The sequence below is a fragment of the Pseudophryne corroboree genome, chromosome 7 (assembly GCF_028390025.1).
Source record: "Pseudophryne corroboree isolate aPseCor3 chromosome 7, aPseCor3.hap2, whole genome shotgun sequence".
Lineage (NCBI taxonomy): Eukaryota > Metazoa > Chordata > Amphibia > Anura > Myobatrachidae > Pseudophryne > Pseudophryne corroboree.
The window spans coordinates 416,079,601-416,104,059 of record NC_086450.1 but is presented as its reverse complement, the minus strand read 5'-3'; the positions used below and the strand labels follow the sequence as shown (position 1 = coordinate 416,104,059).

Genomic DNA, 24,459 nt, shown 5'->3' with positions numbered 1-24,459 from the left:
ACATGGTGTCGGTGCTCCTGCATACGCAGCCATGCTGCGTATGCAGTGGGGCTACCGGTAAGCCCGATGGTCGCGATGCCTGCGTGGCGTTTGCATTTTTAGATGCGATCGCAGCATTTCTATTGCTGGGCAGCCTTGCCCTGTCCTGGGCAATTTTTTCAGTAGCAGATTTTGCGTTTTAGCAGAACTGAATGAGTGCCTTATATCACTAGTTGTAGTGCACAGTAGTGACAATGATAACAGCAGTGTAATAGACTTAGGAGGGAGATGTATGAAGCAGTGAAAAGAGTGGAGAAGTGAGCCAGTGGAGAAAATGCCCATGGCAACCAATCAGCTGCTACTTATATTTTTATAGAATGCACTTGATAAATTTAACCTCAGTGCTAAATGGTTGCCATGGGGCAACTTCTCCACTGGCTCACTCTCCACTCTTTTCTCTACTTCATACATCTCCCCCGTAAGCTGGGTATGCACTGGCTGATGTATCGTAGGCGCATCAGCGGGTGTGTACCAATGATACGTCTGTGAACCACGTATCGCTGGGCAGGCACATGTAAATGTGCTTGCCCAGACACACAACTGGGCAGGCACATGTAAAAAAAAAAGTGTGTATGCTCTTACCATTCATCAGATAGGTCGTCCTAGTGCGAACCCAGCATTAGATCACTAGTTGTTGTGCACACTAGCGGCAATTGGCTTGATTCAGATGTGGTCGGATGGTGCGCCTTGCTCCGCTAAGTACCACATGCGCAAACGCGTCCTGTCACACATGACGCAGTCAGTCTAATGCTGTTTGGGGGAGGGGAGGGGGCAGCGATGGCCTCCGTTTCTTCAGACGGAGGCGTGTTGCCGTTGTTTAGGGGAGGGAAGAGGCCAGGGACCTCCGTGGTTGCACGGAGATCTCCCGTCCTCTGCAACGGGCGGCTTGTGCGGAATCATGGGTACCACAAGCCGTCCTATGGTGAGTCCAGTGATCCAATGCTACATCCTACGACGCAGGATCACTACTGCAGCATGAGGCGTCTGCTTGTAATAAACCCCCTGCTGCATCACCATACAGCGCTATCACTGCTGCTTCCAAGCAAGTGATAGCACCTCCAGCCACATCTGAATTATGCCCAGCGACAAGAACAGTGTAATAGGCATAGATCACTAGTTGTAGTGCACAGTAGTGACAGAGAGCATTGTGGTGAAAATAATAACAGCAGGGTAATAGACAGATCACACTGCAGGGCCATGGTGCTTGATCACCAGTAGAAGTAGTAGACAGACCACACGCTGCAGGGCCATGGTGCTTGATCACCAGTAGAAGTAGTAGACAGACCACACGCTGCAGGGCCATGGTGCTTGATCACTAGTAGAAGTAGTAGACAGATCACACTGCAGGGCCATGGTGCTTGATCACCAGTAGAAGTAGTAGACAGACCACACGCTGCAGGGCCATGGTGCTTGATCACTAGTAGAAGTAGTAGACAGATCACACTGCAGGGCCATGGTGCTTGATCACTAGTAGAAGTAGTAGACAGATCACACTGCAGGGCCATGGTGCTTGATCACTAGTAGAAGTAGTAGACAGATCACACTGCAGGGCCATGGTGCTTGATCACTAGTAGAAGTAGTAGACAGATCACACTGCAGGGCCATGGTGCTTGATCACTAGTAGAAGTAGTAGACAGATCACACTGCAGGGCCATGGTGCTTGATCACTAGTTAAAGACAAGTGCACATTCATTCTAAAGCATGTCACCAGTTGTTTGCTGTGCTATTTATTTAACCCCCTCCCTGCACACACACATTCATAGCGCCATACTGCAGGATGTTTTACACACAGTATAATAAATCTGCCTTCCAGACTGCTCTGGCAATCGCTGCATGCTTGTCGTTTCAGGCTGTCTGGGATGGCCATAGAATATAAAGTGCTATTCACTGTGCGAATAGGAAGTCCCATGTCTGCGGCGCAGGAACTGGTCCTTACTAGCCCAACCTTGCTTTTCGGGTCCTCTGCATCCTCCCAGAACACCTTCTTCTCCAGGATGTACAGTGCTCCCCTGGCAGGTGAGTAAACCACAGACAGACAGTCTGCCGGGGTGACGTAAAGAGCCATCTAACCATCTAACTGTTGCGGCATTATGGATGGTTTGAACTTTAACCTGTTCTCTGGTTACATGTGCCTAGAAATATTTTCTTCCTGTAATAACCACAAATTCTCTGCAGAGAGCTGACCCGCTGACCCGCTCCCCTCTCTGTGTCTGTCTCTGCTTCCTCTATAAAGGCCTGCATGCTGCTGACACAATCTAGTAATTGATATCCATTCAAGAACAATCACATTTTATGTCCCTTCAGTAATTCTGCAGCAATTTCACTTCATTAAATATCCACCGCAGGAGAGGAAGTCGTTCCCTGCCTAAAGGGGCCGCAATTTATTGGGCTGAGTCTCAACTCCTGCCAAGGGCTTTTATTACCAAAACTATGATAACATTAATATGTAACACACCACACAATGTCTTCTCTCTCTTCCATGGAAGATCGTGCTGATCCATGTTCAGAGTGGTTCTCTTGCCCCCGGGAATTCCAGTGTGTGCCTCTACGCGAGTATAGCGCCCTCTGTCTGTCACCCTGCCACAGTACCTTCTGCCACAACAACGGTATCTGCGTTCATCGCAAGGGGCAGGAGCCTGAGTGCCAGTGAGTAGTGGCGTCTGTATTTCAATCTGACTTTGTACGAATAGAAATATAAAAAGTTGATTGTCAATAAAGAAGTAAGATGTTTTAATTGAATTTGAAGTAATTTTAGTATAGCATCCTTTTAAAATAGAGATACGCAACCTGCGCCTTTTGTACTGCTGGGGAACCACAAGTTCCAGCATGTCAAGCCAGCTAAAAGGCATGCTTATACGTGTAGTTCCCGAGACACAGGAGAGCCGCAGGGTGTTCAAGTCTGCATAGTCATTTAGGATTACAAGAACCGGGGATTTTCTGCTATCTGTTATTATGCCTTGTTCTGATTTCATATCTCCTGACGCCATTAGGTGCCCAGTCGGCAGAGATTTCTGGTACATGGGACAAACCTGCGACTACCGAATGAGTCACCATCGCCTCGCCGCCATTTCCTGCGCCATTGTGTTCTGCATTATTATTTGTGCCGCAGCTGCTGTTTTCTTCCTGGTGCGGAGGTTTCAGACACAGATCCTCCAACAGAAAGTGGCACAGACACAAAGCAGGTATACTGCATAGGGTATGTCATGTCACTGTGACTGAGTATGCTGCTGTAAGTCTTGACTTAAAAAGGGGCGATTCCACCCAATGTGAAGGCCACAACGGTTAGGTTAAGACATTTCATGACTAGTAACTTTGCTAATTTCCCTCATTCCCCATTCAGGTGTGCAGAAAGATCAGAAAAGTTTGGCTACCATAATAGATGGTAATGGTGGTCATTCCGAGTTGTTCGCTCGCTAGCTGCTTTTAGCAGCATTGCACACGTTAGGCCGCCGCCCTCTGGGAGTGTATCTTAGCTTAGCAGAATAGCGAACGAAAGATTAGCAGAACTGCTACTAAATAATTCCTAGCAGTTTCTGAGTAGCTCCAGACCTACTCCTATATTGCGATCACCTCGGTCTGTTTAGTTCCTGGTTTGACGTCACAAACACGCCCTGCGTTCGGCCAGCCACTCCCCCGTTTCTCCAGCCACTCCTGCGTTTTTACCTGGCACGCCTGCGTTTTTTAGCACACTCCCTGAAAACGCCAAGTTGCCGCCCAGAAACACCCACTTCCTGTCAATCACACTACGATCACCCGAGCGTTGAAAAAACGTCGCTCGAGCTTGTGTAAATCTCCAAAGTTTTGTGTTAAATTACTAAGCGCATGCGCGCTGCGTACCATGCGCATGCGCATTTTCCACCTAATCGCTGCGTTGCGAAAAACGGCAACGAGCGAACAACTTGGAATGACCACCAATGTGCGCATTCAAAATTGCACAGAATTAAATCCCCCCCCCCCCCAAGTGATTGGTCGCCATGGCAATCCGAGACTAGATTTCCATTGGTTGGCCGTGCATTCCACCAATATGTGTTAACTAAGCAAACATGTATTCATATATTTTTTATTGTTGTTAATCTAGCGCTACCTTGGCACAGTTTAGCACCAAGGAGGAGATTAATCAAAGCTTTGAGAGAGATAGAGATAGATATGTACCAACCAATCAGCTCTTAACCTTCATTTTCAAACACATTTTTCAAATACATTAACGGCTAGATGCATCATCGCATGGAGAGTGATAAAATGGAGAAAGAAAAGTGCCAGCCAATCAGCTCCTAACTGCCATGTGACAGGCTGTGTTTGAAAAATGGCAGATAGGAGCTGATTGTTTGGCACTTTTCACTCTCCTTTTTATCACTCTCCAAGCGATGATGCATCGGACCCAGAATCCCTTTTCTTGGTCGCCCCCTACTGGCTGCTACAGTTACTGAAAGACACTTGCGCAGGGTGTGAAAGTCGAGGCAGTAATGAGGCCAACCTGGCAATCTGTTACCACTGGCGCATACCTCCCATCATGACCCTCTCCAGGAGGGACAGTATGCTCTGATCCTGCGCTTCCCTCTTAATTTATGATTGCCATCACCTGTGCTGAAACACCTTTCTTATCCATTAGCCTGTTCCAAACAGGTGCCGGCAATCGTACATTAAGAGAAAAGTCCAGAAGCAGAGCATTGTGTTGGGAAGTATGCTGGTGTATTTATAATGGGTGCAGTGTGTACGGTGTCCAGGGGGGCCCACATCGCACACCCTGCACCCATTAGTAGAAATCCTTACCCTCGGGAGTCCCGCGGCGCAGCAGCAGCGCTGCTGATATCACTGGGAAAATGGCGCGACACCATTTTCCCGGTGTTTTGCGCATGCGCAGTAGGTAAATCACTAGGAAAATGACTGCCGCGCCATTTTCCCGGAGAACTGCGCAGGCGCTGTAGTCTCTGGGACAGTGCTAGGGTCCCCTAGGGACCCTAGTGCCCAGAGTCTACACAGCGCTGCCGACTAGAGTGGAGGGGGCCCAGCCGGAGCCTGCACTCGGGCCTCCTCCTCTCTAGAAACGCCCGTCTGTTACCATGGTAACCGGTGATGAATGGTAATATACTGGGTGATGAATGGTATTATACTGTAGCATGTACTCTCTCTAGAAATTGTATTCTCCATTCCTTGTGTTTCTGACACTGCAAGTAATAGTGTTTTTCTGACGATATAGTTTTACTCCAAAGAATGAAAAATGCAGTAACGTGCAAAACTTAAGGGTAATTAATTTCTGCGCACATCGCCAAAAATGATGGTACTCCAGCATCACACATTTTTGTGAATTACTGCTGCATATTGTGAAAAGCTAACGGGAGGCTGAATCAGCGGAAACCTGCGCAGTGACACTCAGTGGGATTTTAGGAAAGTACAAATCACTTTATTTCTTGCTTCCCGTAGAGGATTGAGCATAAATAACCCCAATACTTAATGCCTATCACATTAAGCCAGTAAAGCCTCTAATGATAGGGTCACCATATTTTGGAAAAGAAGAGGAAGGAAAAGATGTCAGCGTCAAACAGAGCAAAGATGCAAAACATTTCGTCCACTGCCCCATTTCACCACAAAGTGCCCACTTTTCTCCGGCCTAGCATATTCAAGGTCCATACCATTTTAAAATGGACACCCATGGGGACTGGAAACGTCCTTAGGCCATAAAATCTTCCCTGTGCTTCATTTAGGGTAGGGTACTTAGGGGGAGATGTACTAAGCAGTGATAAAAGTGGAGAAGTTGCCCATGGCAACCAATCAGCTGCTCTGTATACTTTTATAGTATGCAAATTATAAATGTTACGTCAATGCTGATTGGTTGCATGGGCAACTTCTCCACTGGCTCACTTCTCCACTTTTATCACTGCTTAATGGGCCCCTATTTATGAAGCCTTGGGGCGGGATGTATTAACATCGCAATGTGGTGACGGAGGCCCCCCGCGATACCTGTGAGGTGGTGTGCGGGGGGGTCTCCGCCACCTCCCTGGGCTCTCCCTCTCCTTCCTGCACGGCATGCAGGCTGTCCTGGTTGCCTCCTCCTCCTCCCTGCAGCCGGAAGGACCTCCCGCTGTGTTGTTAGGGGAAGGAGGAGTTTAGCTTCTGGGGCCAGGCCTGCCATAACGGAGGTATGCCGGGGGAAGGGGGTTGGCATCAGCGGCGGATTGCGGTGGCCGTTGGTAAGAAGCCCATAGGTTTCTATAGGGTATCGCCATCTTTTGTTCATCTTTTTAGCCCCACCCCCTCCCTGTGGACCCGTGAATTACACCATTTTAGGGGCAGGGCATAGTGAAAGACAGCCTGGCCCCACTCCCTGAAGTGGTAAGCATCGTCTTCTCCTGAATTAGGCACTATGGGATAGGGTATCAAGTTTGGTTTAGGGTTGGGTTAGGGTGAGGTTTGGGGTTAGGGTATTACTGTACATAGAAACATAGAAATTTAGGCAGATAAGAAACACTTAGAAATATATAATTTGACGGCAGACAAGATACACATAGGTTATTATATTATAGGCTGTAGTTAGGGATATAGCATCCCTCCCAACATGACCCTCTCCAGGAGGGACACAATGCTCTGCTCCAGGACTTTTCCCTTAATGTATTATTGCCATCACCTGTGCTGAAACACCTTTCTTATCCATTAACCTGTTCAAAACAGGTGCCGGCAATCATACATTAAGAGAAAAGTCCAGAAGCAGAGCGTTGTGTCCCTCCTGGAGAGGGTCATGTTGGGAGGTATGATATAGGAGGGGGTAGAAGAAGGGATATATGATATGAAGTATTGCTATGAAGCATACTTGCCTACCTAACCCTCTCCATGAGGGAGAAAATGCTCTGTTCCTGGACTTTCCTGGTAATGTATGATTGCCATCACCTGTGGTGAGCTAGTTAATTGATAAGAAAGGTGTTTCACCACAGGTGATGGCAATCATACATTACCAGGAAAGTCCAGAAACAGAGCATTTTTTCCCTCATGGAGGGGGTCAGGTAGGCAAGTATGCTATGAAGATATATAAAAACCCAGTCCACCTCATGTCTACTGGCTTTTCCTGTCACCCAGCCCATAGGCTGCAGGGAAAGGGGAAACTACAAGAGTTACAAAAATTAATTTGTACCCCAGATTTGGAACTGATAAAAATGAGAACTCTGGGACTTGCCGGACAGACGGGAACTCTACCAGTGGTGGCCTGACGTGTTCAGTTATTCATAAAATACAGTTTTAGACCCTCATCTTCAGCATGCAGTCTAATACCTTCTCACCATGTGCACTACAGGACAGGTCTGGATAAAGTTATATGGCAGCCTGCCGTATACCATAGCTGAATACTTTCCAATGTGGGACTGTCATTAATAGGACGGTAAGAGTTGTAATATTGGGATTATTGGAAAGGGGAGAGTGCGCAATTCAACGTAGTATAAATAACAGTTTAACATGTTTTGTTCTTCCATATTAATTATCTTCCTACTACTTTGGGTTCTGTATGCTGGGTTCCATGACAGTGTGTCTGTAATCAGTTACAGGAGGTTCAGTCGCTTTGATGACGTCCCCACCCATTTCTGGTGTCCCTCACAAACATGGCTGACGGCCTCTGCCTCACTCAATTCCCTGGATAACCCGGCTTTCAGCAGCTCCGAAGAGGTGTTTCCACTGCAGGCCCTGGGAAGCTGCGTGTGTGGGTGCCAGGATGGGTTACGGAACAGCGCCCCACCAAATCCTCCACAGCCACCTACAAGGGCTCCACCCAGGTAATAGACAAGGTCTATAGTCATGGAATGGATTTTAGACTAAGCTTAGGCAACCTAGGACTCTAAGCAAGAGGGAGTGGGGGGTCAGTAAAATCTAGAGTCACATAGTTATATACTCCTGTTCTGCGTTACTGTTTTATGCTATTACTTGTGTTCAGTTTAGTTACATTTTATTATATTTTTTTATCCACAGATATATATATATATATAATAGATAGATATATAATATATAGTTATGAGACTTATATATTTGGCTCCTAGTAAATGGATTGAATGCAGCCCTAAGAATATTACTGGATCAGCCCACTTGTTAATTACATTTTTTTCTTTTTATTTCAATATTAATTTTTATTATTTTGCGGGTAAACAAAGCAAAAGGGAGAGGGGTACAGAAAAGAAAGAAGGGGAAGGGAAGGATTGAGGGGGGTACACAGACTGTTTAGCAAAAAACAAACAGAATTACATAGAGGATAATAAGAAGAACATAGTACAGGGAAATCACGTGAGGCTAAATCCAACCAACAGTAAATACATCTGAAAATGATAACAAATATTTCTAAGTGTCGTGGGGGGGGGGGTGGGGTTTGGTGAGCGATTATGCCAATAGTTAGACCACGAATACCAGCAGAGCAGTGGGCATGATGGGTTAGTGGTATAGGCAACTCCCGCTGTCTCAAATTCGCAGTGCGACTGTACGGCCATCTCTATTGCTAATATATGGGGAATCCTTGTGGAGCGCCATTGGCGACCAATTAGTAGTTTGGTTGAGATAAGTATATGTCCTAAGATGTATCGATCGCCTGGCGATAAACCACCATAATATATGTGAAGGAGAGCCAGACGTGTGTGGGGGATTACCGAAAGGCCCAACACAAGTTCTAAGAGGTGAAAGACAGAGGTCCACAGCGGGGTAAGCACTGGGCAGTCCCAGAAAATATGCATTAAGGTGCCGACCTTACCGCAGTTACGCCAACACATATTAGAAGTGGAGGGCCGCATCGCATGCAAGCGGGATGGGGTGAAGTATAAGCGGTGGAGGAGTTTATATGATAGTTCTACATGTGATATACATTTAGATACTGTGTAGCAGGACCTAAATACCATCTCCCATTCCTCCTCTGAAACTGAGCACCTAAGGTCCGCCTCCCATTTCACTTGAAAGGGGGCTTTCTGTGGGGGTTGTGGATTAACAATGTAAGTATACCATTTAGTAATTCCTCCCCTGCCTTCCCCAGTATCCAGGAACTTCTGAACAAGTTTAGGTAAGGAGGATAGGGTGTGGGGGGGCGTTGAGACCCCGTGGAGCCAGTGTCTGAGTTGCAAGTATTTATAAAAATTCCCCATGCGGCAACAGGAATTTTTCCTGAATCTGGGCAAAAGAGAGAAGAGTATCATTCACCATTATATCCTGTAAAGACAGGATTCCCTTCAATATCCATGAATCGAATTGTAAGTCTGGGATAAGGGAGGCTATGCCCGTCAAGGACAGAGCCTGGGTAGGGAGGGTTATGGCGCCTCCACCCCGCACTACCTCCAACCAAGCCCTCCGTGTGGATTGAACAGAGAGAGATCTATTGGTCAAAAGATTGCCCTCCGACTTCGGTAGTAACAAAACATCAGTCAGGGGTAACGGGGCAATTAGCCCTTGTTCGAGTCGGACCCATGATTTGTACGGAGACTGTAAATACCATGCCCCTATCTGCGCTAGACGGCAAGCCAGTTGGTAGGAATGCAAATCCGGATACGCCAGACCCCCCTCTCGCTTGGGTCGGATCATTGTTTTCCTGGCTAACCTCGGTTTCTTACCTTTCCAAACATAAGAGTTGAATATAGCATTAAATTTGGACAAAAGGTAGTTGGGTAGGAGGAAAGGGATGGCTCGAAATAGATACATGAGCCTGGGGAGGGCCGTCATCTTAAGTGCAGCTATTCGCCTGACCATGAGACATGATGCATCATCCAGTCCGAGACCAGAGCTGTAAATTTGCACAGTAGGGGGGGGGGGGGGTAATTAGCGGAGATTAGATCGTCCAACTTCTGGGTGATGTGGATCCCCAGATATTTGAGGCTTCTATCCTGCCAGGAATACGAGTAGGACGTTTTCAGCGCGGATAAAAGGGAGGGCGGGAAGTTAATAGGGAGTGCCTCCATCTTGGTACCATTGAGTTTATAATAAGATACATCTGAGTATTCAGACAAGAGTGTGTGTAAAGCTCGCAGGGAGGTAGTGGGAGCAGTAGGAGACAGAAGGACATCGTCCGCGAAGAGACATATCTTATGAGAATGTCCCTGATACTCCACTCCTTTAATCAATGACGAAGATCGTATTTTTTTAGCCAAAGGTTCTATTGCCTGAGCAAATACTAGCGGGGATAGGGGGCACCCTTGGCGCGTGCCATTCGTGATCTGAAAAGAAGAGGAGAGGAGACCATTCACACACACTCTTGCTGAGGGTTGGGAGTATAAAGCCAAAATGGAGGAGAGAACCCTACCTATAAGGCCAAACTTACAAAGAACCGCCTGTAGGTACCCCCAATGGAGGCGATCGAACGCCTTTTCCGCGTCTAATGAAAGTAACAATAAAGGAGAATCAGATGAAGAAAAGGCGTCCAACACATTTATTACCCGACTAGTGTTATCGGGGGATTGCCTGCCGGGTACAAATCCCACTTGATCACAATGGATGAGCGAGGGGAGCAGGGGGTTGAGCCTGTTGGCCACTAACTTTGCATAGATTTTCAGATCAGTATTTAATAGAGCTATATGGCGATAGTTAGACATCATGGCAGGATTCTTCCCAGGCTTAGGGAAGGCGACTACACGAGCCTCTAGCATTTCTACTGGGAAATTCCCGACGGAGGAAGCATGATTGTAGACTCCGTCCAGGATAGGTGTAAGGGTGTCCTTGAAGCATTTATAAAACTTATTTATAAATCGATCGGGACCTGGAGCCTTGTCCACTGGGAGTGAATCTATTGCTTGGGCAATTTCTATCTGGGACCAAGGTCGATTTAAAGTCTGTAGCGTAGCCGGGTCTATGGAGGGGAGGTGAACATCTTTCAAAAAGGCCTCTATATCGGCTGGTGTGGGCTGCGAGACCGATACGTCGTCTTTCAAGTTATATAGGGAGGCGTAGTATGTGGCGAAGGAATTTGCAATATCTGCTGGATCGGTTATCTTGATATTATTTACATTGATAATAGATTTCACCCTCTCTAGCATTTTTCCCCCTCAATTTGCGCGCAAGCATTCTGCCCGCCCTGTCCCCCTGCGTATAAAACTTCTGTCGCATTCGAAAAAGGTTTTTGTGGACCTCCGTTAGAGTCAATTTATTCATCTCATCCCTGACCCGAATCAGGTCTCGATATATTTTCTTATTAGTGGGGTTCAGCTTGAGTAGGGCGTCTAAGTCCCTAAGGCGGACTTCGAGTTCTAACTGTTTTTCCCGGGAGGTCCTGCGAATATAGGCTGCTGCCTGGATAGCCGCTCCCCTGACTACCGCCTTAAGGGCACACCAGTATGTAAAGATGGACGTGTCCGCTGGGACATTGGTTTCAATGTACAGGGAGAGGGCCTGTGTAATAGACCGGTGAGCATCCGCATTCGAGAGGAGATAGGTTCCAAGGCGCCATAAGGTAGGAGAGGATCGCACGCTGCGGGGATTCCAATGGACAGAGAGAGCAGAGTGATCGGACCACGATACTGGCAGGATAGAAGCCTTTGAAACCTGTTGGAGAGTCCACTTATCTGATAATGCTAAATCGATCCTAGAGAAAGAGCCATGTACCGGGAAGAAGAACGAATAATCCCTGCAGGTCGGGTTCTTCGCTCTCCAGACATCGTAGAGGTCATACTCATGTAGAATATTCCTAAAGGCATAGGATCTATCTCACTGCGCGCTCGCTCTGGGGGAGGGTCCGGCTAAGGATTTATCTACCGCTGGGTCAGGGACCATGTTAAAATCCCCCAGCAATAACAAAGCGCCCGATACGTGCATCTGGAGGAGTTTAAAAAATGTCCTAAAGAAAGGTATTTGTTTGGTATTGGGAGTGTACAACGTGGCTATAGTGACCGGCCTATCCTCCAGTTTACCTGTCAGGATAAGATATCTACCCTCTTTGTCTGCGATTTGATGATCTAGAGAGAAGTCACATGAACTGGAGAATAATATAGCGACCCCAGCCTTTTTCTTCGGGCCGTTGGACATATAACCTGTGGGGAATTTGTTATCTTTCAGGGAGGGAGGTGACAACGACATGAAGTGGGTCTCCTGTAAGGCCACTATGTGCGCCTTACATTTTGCAAAATGGCGCAAGGCCAGTCGCCATTTATTTGGTGAATTCAGCCCTTTCACGTTTAAGGAGAGAACATTAACCATTAGGCATAACAGTGAACAATGTGAAAATCAATCTACATACATATTCCATGTAACGGAACCCAAGAGGTAACTTGTGTACTATAACTTGGAGAGGTAGGAAAGACAGGGAAGGTGGGAGAAATAGTAGGAGAGGAAAACAGAACGGGCACCACAGGGATGCCAAACAGGGTTGCCCAGCTAGGCAACACATGGGGTCGGGGTGAGGTGCGGGGAGACCGCCCGCCCCACTCCTAGAACAATCAATATAGGAGAGAAAAAAAAAGGAAATACATCATCAAGGAGACATAGAGGATACGTTTCCTCCCGGACTACTCCTGAAGCCACACAGAAAACGTTATAAGGAGCAAAGATATTTCGCTGAGGGAATGCAGGGCGGGCAATGGGCAACAGGGTAATATCATGAATATTACAATATAAGCATCCCAAACTAAACTAATACCACACGTATGCATAAATATAAATCTTTAAATCATGCTCCGTGACTATCCGAAGCAGTGTCCGGGAGGGTGCAGTTAATTAAATTTTTAATCTAAGTATTAATAGTTGTCATCCTCCATATTGCCTTACCACTGGGTTACGGGTTCAGTATGAAATCCCGGTTGTCCGGATGCCGGCAGTCACATGACCGACATTGCAGATCCCGACGTTGGAGGTGATAGTTTTACTATCTCCGTTTCCTAACCATCTAGAGGTGGTGGCTAGGGCAAATTCCATAAGACAGGCTATCTCCACTTGGCCACCTCCCTGTCGCCACCAGGGACCGCCCAGTAAAAATTCTGAAACAGCGCATCTACTGTAAGCCTGAAACGCGACTGCGCCTCTGTGCGTAGAGAATTGGGATGCATGTGCTGAAGAAAAATTGTTCTACAGCGCCCGACATAGAATGAGGCCCAAAGGGAATGGGAGAAACCTTTTCAATGAAGTGACATATTGGGAGTAGTCACAATTCTAAGTGGAGGGGACACAGTTAGAATTATAATATTGTAAGGAGCAAATAGGTAGGTAAGATGTGTCCCCAGACAAAGGGGAGAGCAAAGGGGAGTCTTTACCTGTATTATCTCTGAAGTCAGTTCTCGCTTTAACTTTTCCATTTGGTCATTGTTTCTGTGGGACCCAACAAATATATTTAACATTTATACAACATCATCAGTGTTGGCATTTACTATAACTATGATATTTTATTAGTTTGTTCATTTTATTATAATTTACTAAATAGGATGCAGTTTTTGCTTGGTGGGAAGTTCAAAGACACCATTATAACAATACGTCACTATTACAATATAATGATATGTTTGCATGTAACTCTCCTGCACACTAATTGTGGGTCAGCTTGTCACGTGACAGTAAAGATCAGTAGAGGGCTAGACCGATATATGGGCAGTTGTACTAAGCCTTGGGGAAAGATAAAGTGGAGAGAGATAAACTCCAGACAATCAGCTCCCAACTATCACCTTTCAAACACGTGACAGTTGATAAATGGGCTCCAAAGTACCAGCCAACCAGCTAATTGGTAGTTTATCTCTCTCCAAGGCTTCAGTACTTCTGCCCATATATCCATATAACCATCTAGTTACCTGTATCAGTATTATGGACCTGTTATTCGCAACTCGCTACCTGTTGTGCCCGGCTGTGGTTTTGTTCCTGTCACTACCCCGTCTCTTTCTTTCATGTGTATTTAAGTCCCCACAAGTTCCTAATTGGTATCAGTGAGATGTGAGAGCAGGGTCACAGGTGGTGAGTGGGTGGGTGTTCCTCCACCCAACTCTCACTGCACATGTCAGTGACAGACACTGTAGCTCATTATGTAAGACATATGTTGTATAGAATGTTTCCCTGGTAAGGAAGTGCGGCTCAGGTTGATGTGCTACGTGAAATGGTGGTATGTGGTTGTGTGTGGCGCAGTAGATGGCATTCTAGTGTATATTGTTGTATTTTACAGGCGGTCAGTATTGTGTAGAATGCATGGTATGCTGTAAGTCAGAGTGGATGGGTGGGGTGGCAGTGTAATGTAAAATATGGCATGTTTTGTGTGTCATTACTGTGTGGGTTGTACTGTGCCACAGTGTTAGTATTGTGTAGGGTGTTAGTGCCGTGTATAGTGTTGCATAGTATAGATGTCATTACTGTGTGGGGTGCTAGTGCTGTGTATAGTGTTACATAGTATAGATGACATTACTGTGTGGGGTGCTAGTGCTGTTTATAGTGTTACATAGTATAGATGACATTACTGTGTGGGGTGCTAGTGCCGTGTATAGTGTTGTATAGTATAGATGTCATTACTGTGTGGGGTGCTAGTGCCGTGTATAGTGTTGCATAGTATAGACGTCATTACTGTGTGGGGTGCTAGTGCCGTGTATAGTGTTACATAGTATAGATGTCATTACTGTGTGTGGTGGTAGGGCTGTGTATAGTGTTGCATAGTATAGATGTCATTACTGTGTAGGGTGTTAGTGCCGTGTATAGTGTTGCATAGTATAGATGTCATTAATGTGTAGGGTGTTAGTGCCGTGTATAGTGTTACATAGTATAGATGTCATTACTGCGTGGGGTGCTAGTGCAGTGTATAGTGTTACATAGTATAGATGTCATTACTGTGTGTGGTGCTAGTGCCTTGTATAGTGTTACATAGTATAGATGTCATTACTGTGTGGGGTGCTAGTGCCTTGTATAGTGTTACATAGTATAGATGTCATTACTGTGTGGGGTGCTAGTGCCTTGTATAATGTTGCATAGTATAGATGTCATTACTGTGTGGGGTGCTAGTGCCGTGTATAGTGTTACATAGTATAGATGTCATTACTGTGTGTGGTGGTAGTGCTGTGTATAGTGTTACATAGTATAGATGTCATTACTGTGTGGGGTGCTAGTGCCGTGTATAGTGTTACATAGTATAGATGTCATTATTGTGTGGGGTGCTAGTGCCGTGTATAGTGTTGCATAGTATAGATGTCATTACTGTGTGGGGTGCTAGTGCCGTGTATAGTGTTGCATAGTATAGACGTCATTACTGTGTAGGATGCTAGTGCCGTGTATAGTGTTGCATAGTATAGACATCATTACTGTGTAGGGTGCTAGTGCCGTGTATAGTGTTGCATAGTATAGATGCCATTATTGTGTAGGATGCTAGTGCTGTGTATAGTGTTGCATAGTATAGACATCATTACTGTGTAGGATGCTAGTGCCGTGTATAGTGTTGCATAGTATAGACGTCATTACTGTGTAGGATGCTAGTGCCGTGTATAGTGTTGCATAGTATAGATGTCATTACTGTGTAGGATGCTAGTGCCGTGTATAGTGTTGCATAGTATAGACGTCATTACTGTGTAGGATGCTAGTGCCGTGTATAGTGTTACATAGTATAGACGTCATTACTGTGTAGGATGCTAGTGCCGTGTATAGTGTTGCATAGTATAGACGTCATTACTGTGTAGGATGCTAGTGCCGTGTATAGTGTTGCATAGTATAGACGTCATTACTGTGTAGGATGCTAGTGCCGTGTATAGTGTTGCATAGTATAGACGTCATTACTGTGTAGGATGCTAGTGCCGTGTGTAGTGTTGCATAGTATAGATGTCATTACTGTGTGGGGTGCTAGTGCCGTGTATAGTGTTACATAGTATAGACGTCATTACTGTGTAGGGTGCTAGTGCCGTGTATAGTGTTACATAGTATAGACGTCATTACTGTGTAGGATGCTAGTGCCGTGTATAGTGTTGCATAGTATAGACGTCATTACTGTGTAGGATGCTAGTGCCGTGTATAGTGTTGCATAGTATAGACGTCATTACTGTGTAGGATGCTAGTGCCGTGTATAGTGTTGCATAGTATAGACGTCATTACTGTGTAGGATGCTAGTGCCGTGTGTAGTGTTGCATAGTATAGATGTCATTACTGTGTAGGATGCTAGTGCCGTGTATAGTGTTGCATAGTATAGACGTCATTACTGTGTAGGATGCTAGTGCCGTGTATAGGGCCTCATTCAGACCTGGTTGCACGCAGGCTATTTTCTCTGACGTCCTAGTGGATGCTGGGGACTCCGTAAGGACCATGGGGAATAGACGGGCTCCGCAGGAGACTGGGCACTCTATAAGAAAGATTTGGTACTATCTGGTGTGCACTGGCTCCTCCCTCTATGCCCCTCCTCCAGACCTCAGTTAGATTTCTGTGCCCGGCCGAGCTGGATGCACACTAGGGGCTCTCCTGAGCTCCTAGAAAGAAAGTATATGTTAGGTTTTTTATTTTACAGTGAGACCTGCTGGCAACAGGCTCACTGCAACGAGGGACTAAGGGGAGAAGAAGCGAACCTACCTGCTTGCAGCTAGCTTGGGCTTCTTAGGCTACTGGACACCATTAGCTCCAGAGGGATCGACCGCAGGACCTGTCCTTGGTGTTCGTTCCCGGAGCCGCGCCGCCGTCCCCCTTACAGAGCCAGAAGCAAGAAGATGGTCCGGAAAATCGTCGGCAGAAGACTTCAGTCTTCACCAAGGTAGCGCACAGCACTGCAGCTGTGCGCCATTGCTCCTCATACACACTTCACACTCCGGTCACTGAGGGTGCAGGGCGCTGGGGGGGGGGGGGGCGCCCTGAGCAGCAATAAAATCACCTTGGCTGGCAAAATAACCACAATATATAGCCCCAGAGGCTATATATGTGGTAATTACCCCTGCCAGAATACAGAAAAAAGCGGGAGAAAAGTCAGCCGAAAAAGGGGCGGAGCCATCTCCCTCAGCACACTGGTGCCATTTCTCCCTCACAGTTCCGCTGGAAGGAAGCTCCCTGACTCTCCACTGCAGTCTACACTACAGAAAAGGGTAAAAAAGAGAGGGGGGGCACTAAATTGAGGCGCAGTAAATATTATAGCAGCTATAGGGGACATAATTCAGTTAGTCCCTGCATTATATAGCGCTCTGGTGTGTGCTGGCATACTCTCTCTCTGTCTCCCCAAAGGGCTTTTGTGGGGTCCTGTCTCCTTTAAGAGCATTCCCTGTGTGTGTGTGTGTGTGTGCGGTGTGTCGGTACGGCTGTGTCGACATGTTTGATGAGGAGACTTATGTGGAGGCGGAGCAGATGCCTATAAATGTGATGTCACCCCCTGCGGGGCAGACACCTGAGTGGATGGACTTATGGAAGGAATTACGTGCAAGTGTCGACTCCTTACATAAAAAATTTGACGACATGCCAAATGCGGGACAGCTGGCTTCTCAGCTCGTGCCTGCCCAGGCAATTCAAAGGCCATCAGGGGCTCTAAAACGCCCACTACCTCAGATGGCAGACACAGATGTTGACACGGATACTGATACCAGTGTCGACGACGATGAGTCAAATTTAATGTCCACTAGGGCCATTCGTTGCATGATTGAGGCAATGAAAGAGGTATTACACATTTCTGATATAAACCCAGGTACCTCAAAAAAGGGTATTATGTTTGGGGAGAAAAAACTACCAATAGTTTTTCCCCCATCTGAAGAATTAAATGAAGTGTGTGAAGAAGCGTGGGCTTTTCCCGATAAAAAATTGGTGATTTCAAAAAAATTACTAATGGCGTTCCCTTTCTCGCCAGAGGATAGGTCACGTTGGGAAACTCCCCCTAGGGTGGATAAAGCGCTCACGCGTTTGTCTAAAAAGGTGGAACTACCGTCTCCGGATACGGCCGCCCTAAAGGAACCTGCTGATAGAAAGCAGGAGGCTATCCTAAAGTCTATATATACACACACTAGTGTTATACTGAGACCAGCTATTGCTTCAGCGTGGATGTGCAGTGCTGCTGCTGCTTGGTCAGATTCCCTGTCGGAAAATATTGACACCCTAGACAGGGACACTATATTGCTAACCGTAGAGCATATAAAAGACTCAGTCTTGTACATGAGAGATGCACAGAGGGAGATCTGCCGGCTGGCATCTAGAATAAGTGCATTGTCCATTTCTGCTAGGAGAGGCTTATGGACTCGGCAGTGGACAGGGGATGCAGATTCTAAAAGGCACATGGAAGTTTTGCCTTATAAGGGTGAGGAGTTATTCGGGGATGGTCTCTCAGACCTTGTTTCCACAGCAACAGCTGGGAAGTCAGCATTTTTGCCCCATGTCCCCTCACAGCCTAAGAAAGCGCCGTATTATCAGGTACAGTCCTTTCGACCCCAGAAAAACAGGCGGGGAAAAGGCGGATCCTTTCTGTCTAGAGGCAGAGGAAGGGGAAAAAAGCTGCACCACGCAGCAGGTTCCCAGGAACAAAAGTCCTCCCCCGCTTCTTCCAAATCCGCCGCATGACGGTGGGGCTCCACAGACGGAGCCAGGTATGGTGGGGGGCCGCCTCAAAAATTTCAGCGATCAGTGGGTTCGCTCACGGGTGGATCCCTGGATCCTTCAAGTAGTATCTCAGGGGTACAAGCTGGAATTCGAGGCGCCTCCCCCCCGCCGTTTCCTCAAATCGGCCTTACCGACAACTCCCTCGGGCAGGGAGGCTATACTAGAGGCAATTCACAAGCTGTATTCCCAGCAGGTGATAGTCAAGGTACCCCTACTTCAACAAGGACGGGGTTACTATTCCACACTGTTTGTGGTACCGAAACCGGACGGTTCGGTGAGACCCATTTTAAATTTGAAATCCTTGAACACATACATAAAAAGATTCAAGTTCAAGATGGAATCGCTCAGGGCGGTTATTGCAAGCCTGGACGAGGGGGATTACATGGTATCCCTGGACATCAAGGATGCTTACCTGCAAGTCCCAATTTACCTTCCTCACCAGGAGTACCTCAGATTTGTGGTACAGGATTGCCATTACCAATTCCAGACACTACCGTTTGGACTGTCCACGGCACCGAGGGTGTTTACCAAGGTAATGGCAGAAATGATGGTACTCCTTCGAAAAAAGGGAGTTTTAATTATCCCTTGGACGATCTCCTAATAAAGGCGAGGTCCAGGGAGCAGTTACTGGTCGGAGTAGCACTATCTCGGGAAGTGCTACAACAGTATGGCTGGATTCTAAACATTCCAAAGTCACAACTGGTTCCTTCCACACGCTTACTGTTCCTGGGGATGATTCTGGACACAGAACAGAAAAAAGTGTTTCTCCCGCAGGAGAAAGCCAAGGAGCTGTCATCTCTAGTCAGAGACCTCCTAAAACCAAAACGGGTATCGGTGCATCACTGCACACGAGTCCTGGGAAAAATGGTGGCTTCATACGAAGCAATTCCATTCGGCAGGTTCCATGCAAGGACCTTCCAGTGGGACCTCTTGGACAAGTGGTCAGGATCGCATCTTCAGATGCATCAACTGATAACCCTGTCTCCAAGGACCAGGGTGTCTCTACTGTGGTGGCTGCAGAGTGCTCATCTTCTAGAGGGCCGCAGATTCGGCATACAGGACTGGGTCCTGGTGACCACGGATGCCAGCCTTCGAGGCTGGGGCGCAGTCACACAGGGAAGAAATTTCCAGGGACTTTGGTCAAGTCAGGAGTCGTCCCTACACATAAACATTCTGGAACTGAGGGCCATTTACAATGCCCTAAGTCAGGCAAGGCCCCTGCTTCAAAACCAGCCGGTTCTGATCCAATCAGACAACATCACGGCAGTCGCCCATGTAAACCGACAGGGCGGCACAAGAAGCAGGGTGGCGATGGCAGAAGCCACAAGGATTCTCCGATGGGCGGAAAATCACGTACTAGCACTGTCAGCAGTGTTCATTCCGGGAGTGGACAACTGGGAAGCAGACTTCCTCAGCAGACACGACCTACACCCGGGAGAGTGGGGACTTCATCCAGAAGTCTTCCTACTGTTGGTAAACCATTGGGAAAGGCCACAGGTGGACATGATGGCGTCCCGCCTCAACAAAAAGCTAAAGAGATATTGCGCCAGGTCAAGGGACCCTCAGGCGATAGCTGTGGACGCTCTAGTGACACCGTGGGTGTACCAGTCGGTTTATGTGTTCCCTCCTCTGCCTCTCATACCAAAGGTACTGAGAATAATAAGAAGGCGAGGAGTAAGAACGATACTCGTGGTTCCGGATTGGCCAAGAAGAGCTTGGTACCCGGAACTTCAAGAAATGTTATCAGAGGACCCATGGCCTCTACCGCTCAGACAGGATCTGCTACAGCAGGGGCCCTGTCTGTTCCAAGACTTACCGCGGCTGCGTTTGACGGCATGGCGGTTGAATTCCGGATCCTAAAGGAAAAGGGCATTCCGGAGGAAGTCATTCCTACGCTGATAAAAGCCAGGAAAGAAATAACCGCAAACCATTATCACCGCATTTGGCGAAAATATGTTGCGTGGTGTGAGGCCAGGAAGGCCCCTACAGAGGAATTTCAGCTGGGTCGTTTTCTGCACTTCCTACAGTCGGGAGTGACTATGGGCCTAAAATTGGGTTCCATTAAGGTCCAGATTTCGGCTCTGTCGATTTTCTTCCAGAAAGAACTGGCTTCACTGCCTGAAGTTCAGACTTTTGTAAAGGGAGTGCTTCATATTCAGCCCCCTTTTGTGCCTCCTGTGGCACCTTGGGATCTCAATGTGGTGTTGAGTTTCCTAAAATCACATTGGTTTGAACCACTTAAAACTGTGGATCTGAAATATCTCACGTGGAAAGTGGTCATGTTATTGGCTTTGGCTTCGGCCAGGCGTGTGTCAGAATTGGCGGCTTTGTCATGTAAAAGCCCTTATCTGATTTTCCATATGGATAGGGCAGAATTGAGGACTCGTCCCCAGTTTCTCCCTAAGGTGGTATCAGCTTTTCACCTGAACCAACCGATTGTGGTGCCCGCGGCTACTAGGGACTTGGAGGATTCCAAGTTACTGGACGTAGTCAGGGCCTTGAAAATTTATGTTTCCAGGACGGCTGGAGTCAGGAAAACTGACTCGCTTTTTATCCTGTATGCACCCAACAAAATAGGTGCTCCTGCTTCTAAGCAGACTATTGCTCGCTGGATTTGTAGCACAATTCAGCTGGCGCATTCTGCGGCTGGATTGCCGCATCCTAAATCAGTGAAAGCCCATTCCACGAGGAAGGTGGGTTCATCTTGGGCGGCTGCCCGAGGGGTCTCGGCTTTACAACTTTGCCGAGCTGCAACTTGGTCAGGGGCAAACACGTTTGCTAAATTCTACAAATTTGATACCCTGGCTGAGGAGGACCTTGAGTTCTCTCATTCGGTGCTGCAGAGTCATCCGCACTCTCCCGCCCGTTTGGGAGCTTTGGTATAATCCCCATGGTCCTTACGGAGTCCCCAGCATCCACTAGAACGTCAGAGAAAATAAGAATTTACTCACCGGTAATTCTATTTCTCGTAGTCCGTAGTGGATGCTGGGCGCCCATCCCAAGTGCGGATTGTCTGCAATACTTGTATATAGGTTTTGCCTAACTAAAGGGTTATTGTTGAGCCATCTGTTGAGAGGCTCAGTTATATTTCATACTGTTAACTGGGTATAATATCACGAGTTATACGGTGTGATTGGTGTGGCTGGTATGAGTCTTACCCGGGATTCAAAATCCTTCCTTATTGTGTCAGCTCTTCCGGGCACAGTATCCTAACTGAGGTCTGGAGGAGGGGCATAGAGGGAGGAGCCAGTGCACACCAGATAGTACCAAATCTTTCTTATAGAGTGCCCAGTCTCTTGCGGAGCCCGTCTATTCCCCATTGTCCTTACGGAGTCCCCAGCATCCACTACGGACTACGAGAAAATAAGAATTTACTTACCGATAATTCTATTTCTCGGAGTCCGTAGTGGATGCTGGGGTTCCTGAAAGGACCATGGGGAATAGCGGCTCCGCAGGAGACAGGGCACAAAAAAGTAAAGCTTTACTAGGTCAGGTGGTGTGCACTGGCTCCTCCCCCTATGACCCTCCTCCAGACTCCAGTTAGGTACTGTGCCCGGACGAGCATACACAATAAGGGAGGCATTTTGAATCCCGGGTAAGACTCATACCAGCCACACCAATCACACCGTACAACTTGTGATCTAAACCCAGTTAACAGTATGACAACAGAAAGGGCCTCTTAAAGATGGCTCCTTAACAATAACCCGAATTAGTTAACAATAACTATGTACAAGTATTGCAGATAATCCGCACTTGGGATGGGCGCCCAGCATCCACTACGGACTCCGAGAAATAGAATTATCGGTAAGTAAATTCTTATTTTCTCTATCGTCCTAAGTGGATGCTGGGGTTCCTGAAAGGACCATGGGGATTATACCAAAGCTCCCAAACGGGCGGGAGAGTGCGGATGACTCTGCAGCACCGAATGAGAGAACTCCAGGTCCTCCTTTGCCAGGGTATCAAATTTGTAAAATTTTACAAACGTGTTCTCCCCCGACCACGTAGCTGCTCGGCAGAGTTGTAATGCCGAGACCCCTCGGGCAGCCGCCCAAGATGAGCCCACCTTCCTTGTGGAGTGGGCTTTTACAGTTTTAGGCTGTGGCAGGCCTGCCACAGAATGTGCAAGTTGAATTGTGTTACAAATCCAACGAGCAATCGACTGCTTAGAAGCAGGTGCGCCCAACTTGTTGGGTGCATACAATATAAACAGCGAGTCAGATTTTCTGACTCCAGCCGTCCTTGCAATGTATATTTTTAAGGCTCTGACAACGTCCAACAACTTGGAGTCCTCCAAGTCGCTAGTGGCCGCAGGCACCACAATAGGTTGGTTCAGATGAAATGCTGATACCACTTTAGGGAGAAAATGCGGACGAGTCCGCAGTTCTGCCCTATCCGAATGGAAGATTAGATAAGGACTTTTATAAGATAAAGCCGCCAATTCAGATACTCTCCTGGCAGAGGCCAGGGCTAGTAACATAGTCACTTTCAATGTGAGATATTTCAAATCCACCTTTTTCAATGGTTCAAACCAATGGGATTTGAGGAAATCTAAAACTACATTTAGATCCCACGGTGCCACCGGAGGCACCACAGGAGGCTGTATATGCAGTACTCCCTTGACAAAAGTCTGGACCTCAGGGACAGAGGCCAATTCTTTTTGGAAGAATATTGACAGGGCCGAAATTTGAACCTTAATGGATCCCAATTTGAGACCCATAGATAATCCTGATTGCAGGAAATGTAGGAAACGACCCAGTTGGAATTCCTCCGTCGGAACCCTCCGATCCTCGCACCACGCTACATATTTTCGCCAAATGCGGTGATAATGTTTCACGGTGACTTCCTTCCGTGCCTTAATCAAGGTAGGAATGACTTCTTCTGGAATGCCTTTCCCTTTTAGGATCTGGCGTTCAACCGCCATGCCGTCAAACGCAGCCGCGGTAAGTCTTGAAAAAGACAGGGACCCTGCTGTAGCAGGTCCCTTCTCAGAGGTAGAGGCCACGGTTCGTCCGTGAGCATCTCTTGAAGTTCCGGATACCAAGTCCTTCTCGGCCAATCCGGAACCACTAGTATTGTTCTTACTCTTCTTTGCCGTATGATCTTCAATACCTTTGGTATGAGCGGCAGAGGAGGAAACACATACACTGACTGGTACACCCAAGGAGTTACCAGTGCGTCCACAGCTATTGCCTGTGGATCTCTTGACCTGGCGCAATATTTGTCCAGTTTCTTGTTGAGGCGAGACGCCATCATGTCTACAATTGGTCTTTCCCAACGGTCTATTAACATGTTGAAGACTTCTGGATGTAGACCCCACTCTCCCGGATGAAGATCGTGTCTGCTGAGGAAGTCTGCTTCCCAGTTGTCCACGCCCGGGATGAACACTGCTGACAGTGCTATCACGTGATTCTCCGCCCAGCGAAGAATCTTGGCAGCTTCTGCCATTGCACTCCTGCTTCTTGTGCCGCCCTGCCTGTTTACATGGGCGACCGCCGTGATGTTGTCCGACTGAATCAACACCGGCTTTCCTTGCAGGAGAAGTTCCGCCTGGCTTAGAGCATTGTAGATTGCTCTTAGTTCCAGAATGTTTATGTGAAGAGACTTTTCCAGACTCGTCCATACTCCCTGGAAGTTTCTTCCTTGTGTGACTGCTCCCCAGCCTCTCAGGCTGGCGTCCGTGGTCACCAGGATCCAATCCTGAATGCCGAATCTGCGGCCTTCTAATAGGTGAGCCTTCTGCAACCACCACAGAAGTGACACCCTTGTCTTTGGTGACAGGGTTATTCGCATGTGCATCTGCAGATGCGACCCTGACCATTTGTCCAACAGATCCCTTTGGAATATTCTTGCATGGAATCTGCCGAATGGAATTGCTTCGTAAGAAGCCACCATTTTTCCCAGGACTCTTGTGCATTGATGTACTGACACTTTTCCTGGTTTTAGGAGGTTCCTGACCAGATCGGATAACTCCTTGGCTTTTTCCTC

The 24,459-nt window shown here is 47.3% G+C and overlaps 1 protein-coding gene across 1 annotated transcript in view; it reads left to right on the top strand.

Annotated features, from left to right (window-relative positions):
* Nucleotides 1-24,459, top strand: part of LOC134945456 (mucin-2-like) — a 99,685-nt gene that overhangs the window by 58,243 nt on the left and 16,983 nt on the right. Inside the window, exons 5-8 of the mRNA XM_063934755.1 lie at nucleotides 1,889-2,055; nucleotides 2,526-2,685; nucleotides 3,030-3,221; nucleotides 7,563-7,793. Coding sequence (XP_063790825.1) covers nucleotides 1,889-2,055; nucleotides 2,526-2,685; nucleotides 3,030-3,221; nucleotides 7,563-7,793 — 750 coding nt within the window. The remainder of the gene's footprint in view (nucleotides 1-1,888; nucleotides 2,056-2,525; nucleotides 2,686-3,029; nucleotides 3,222-7,562; nucleotides 7,794-24,459) is intronic.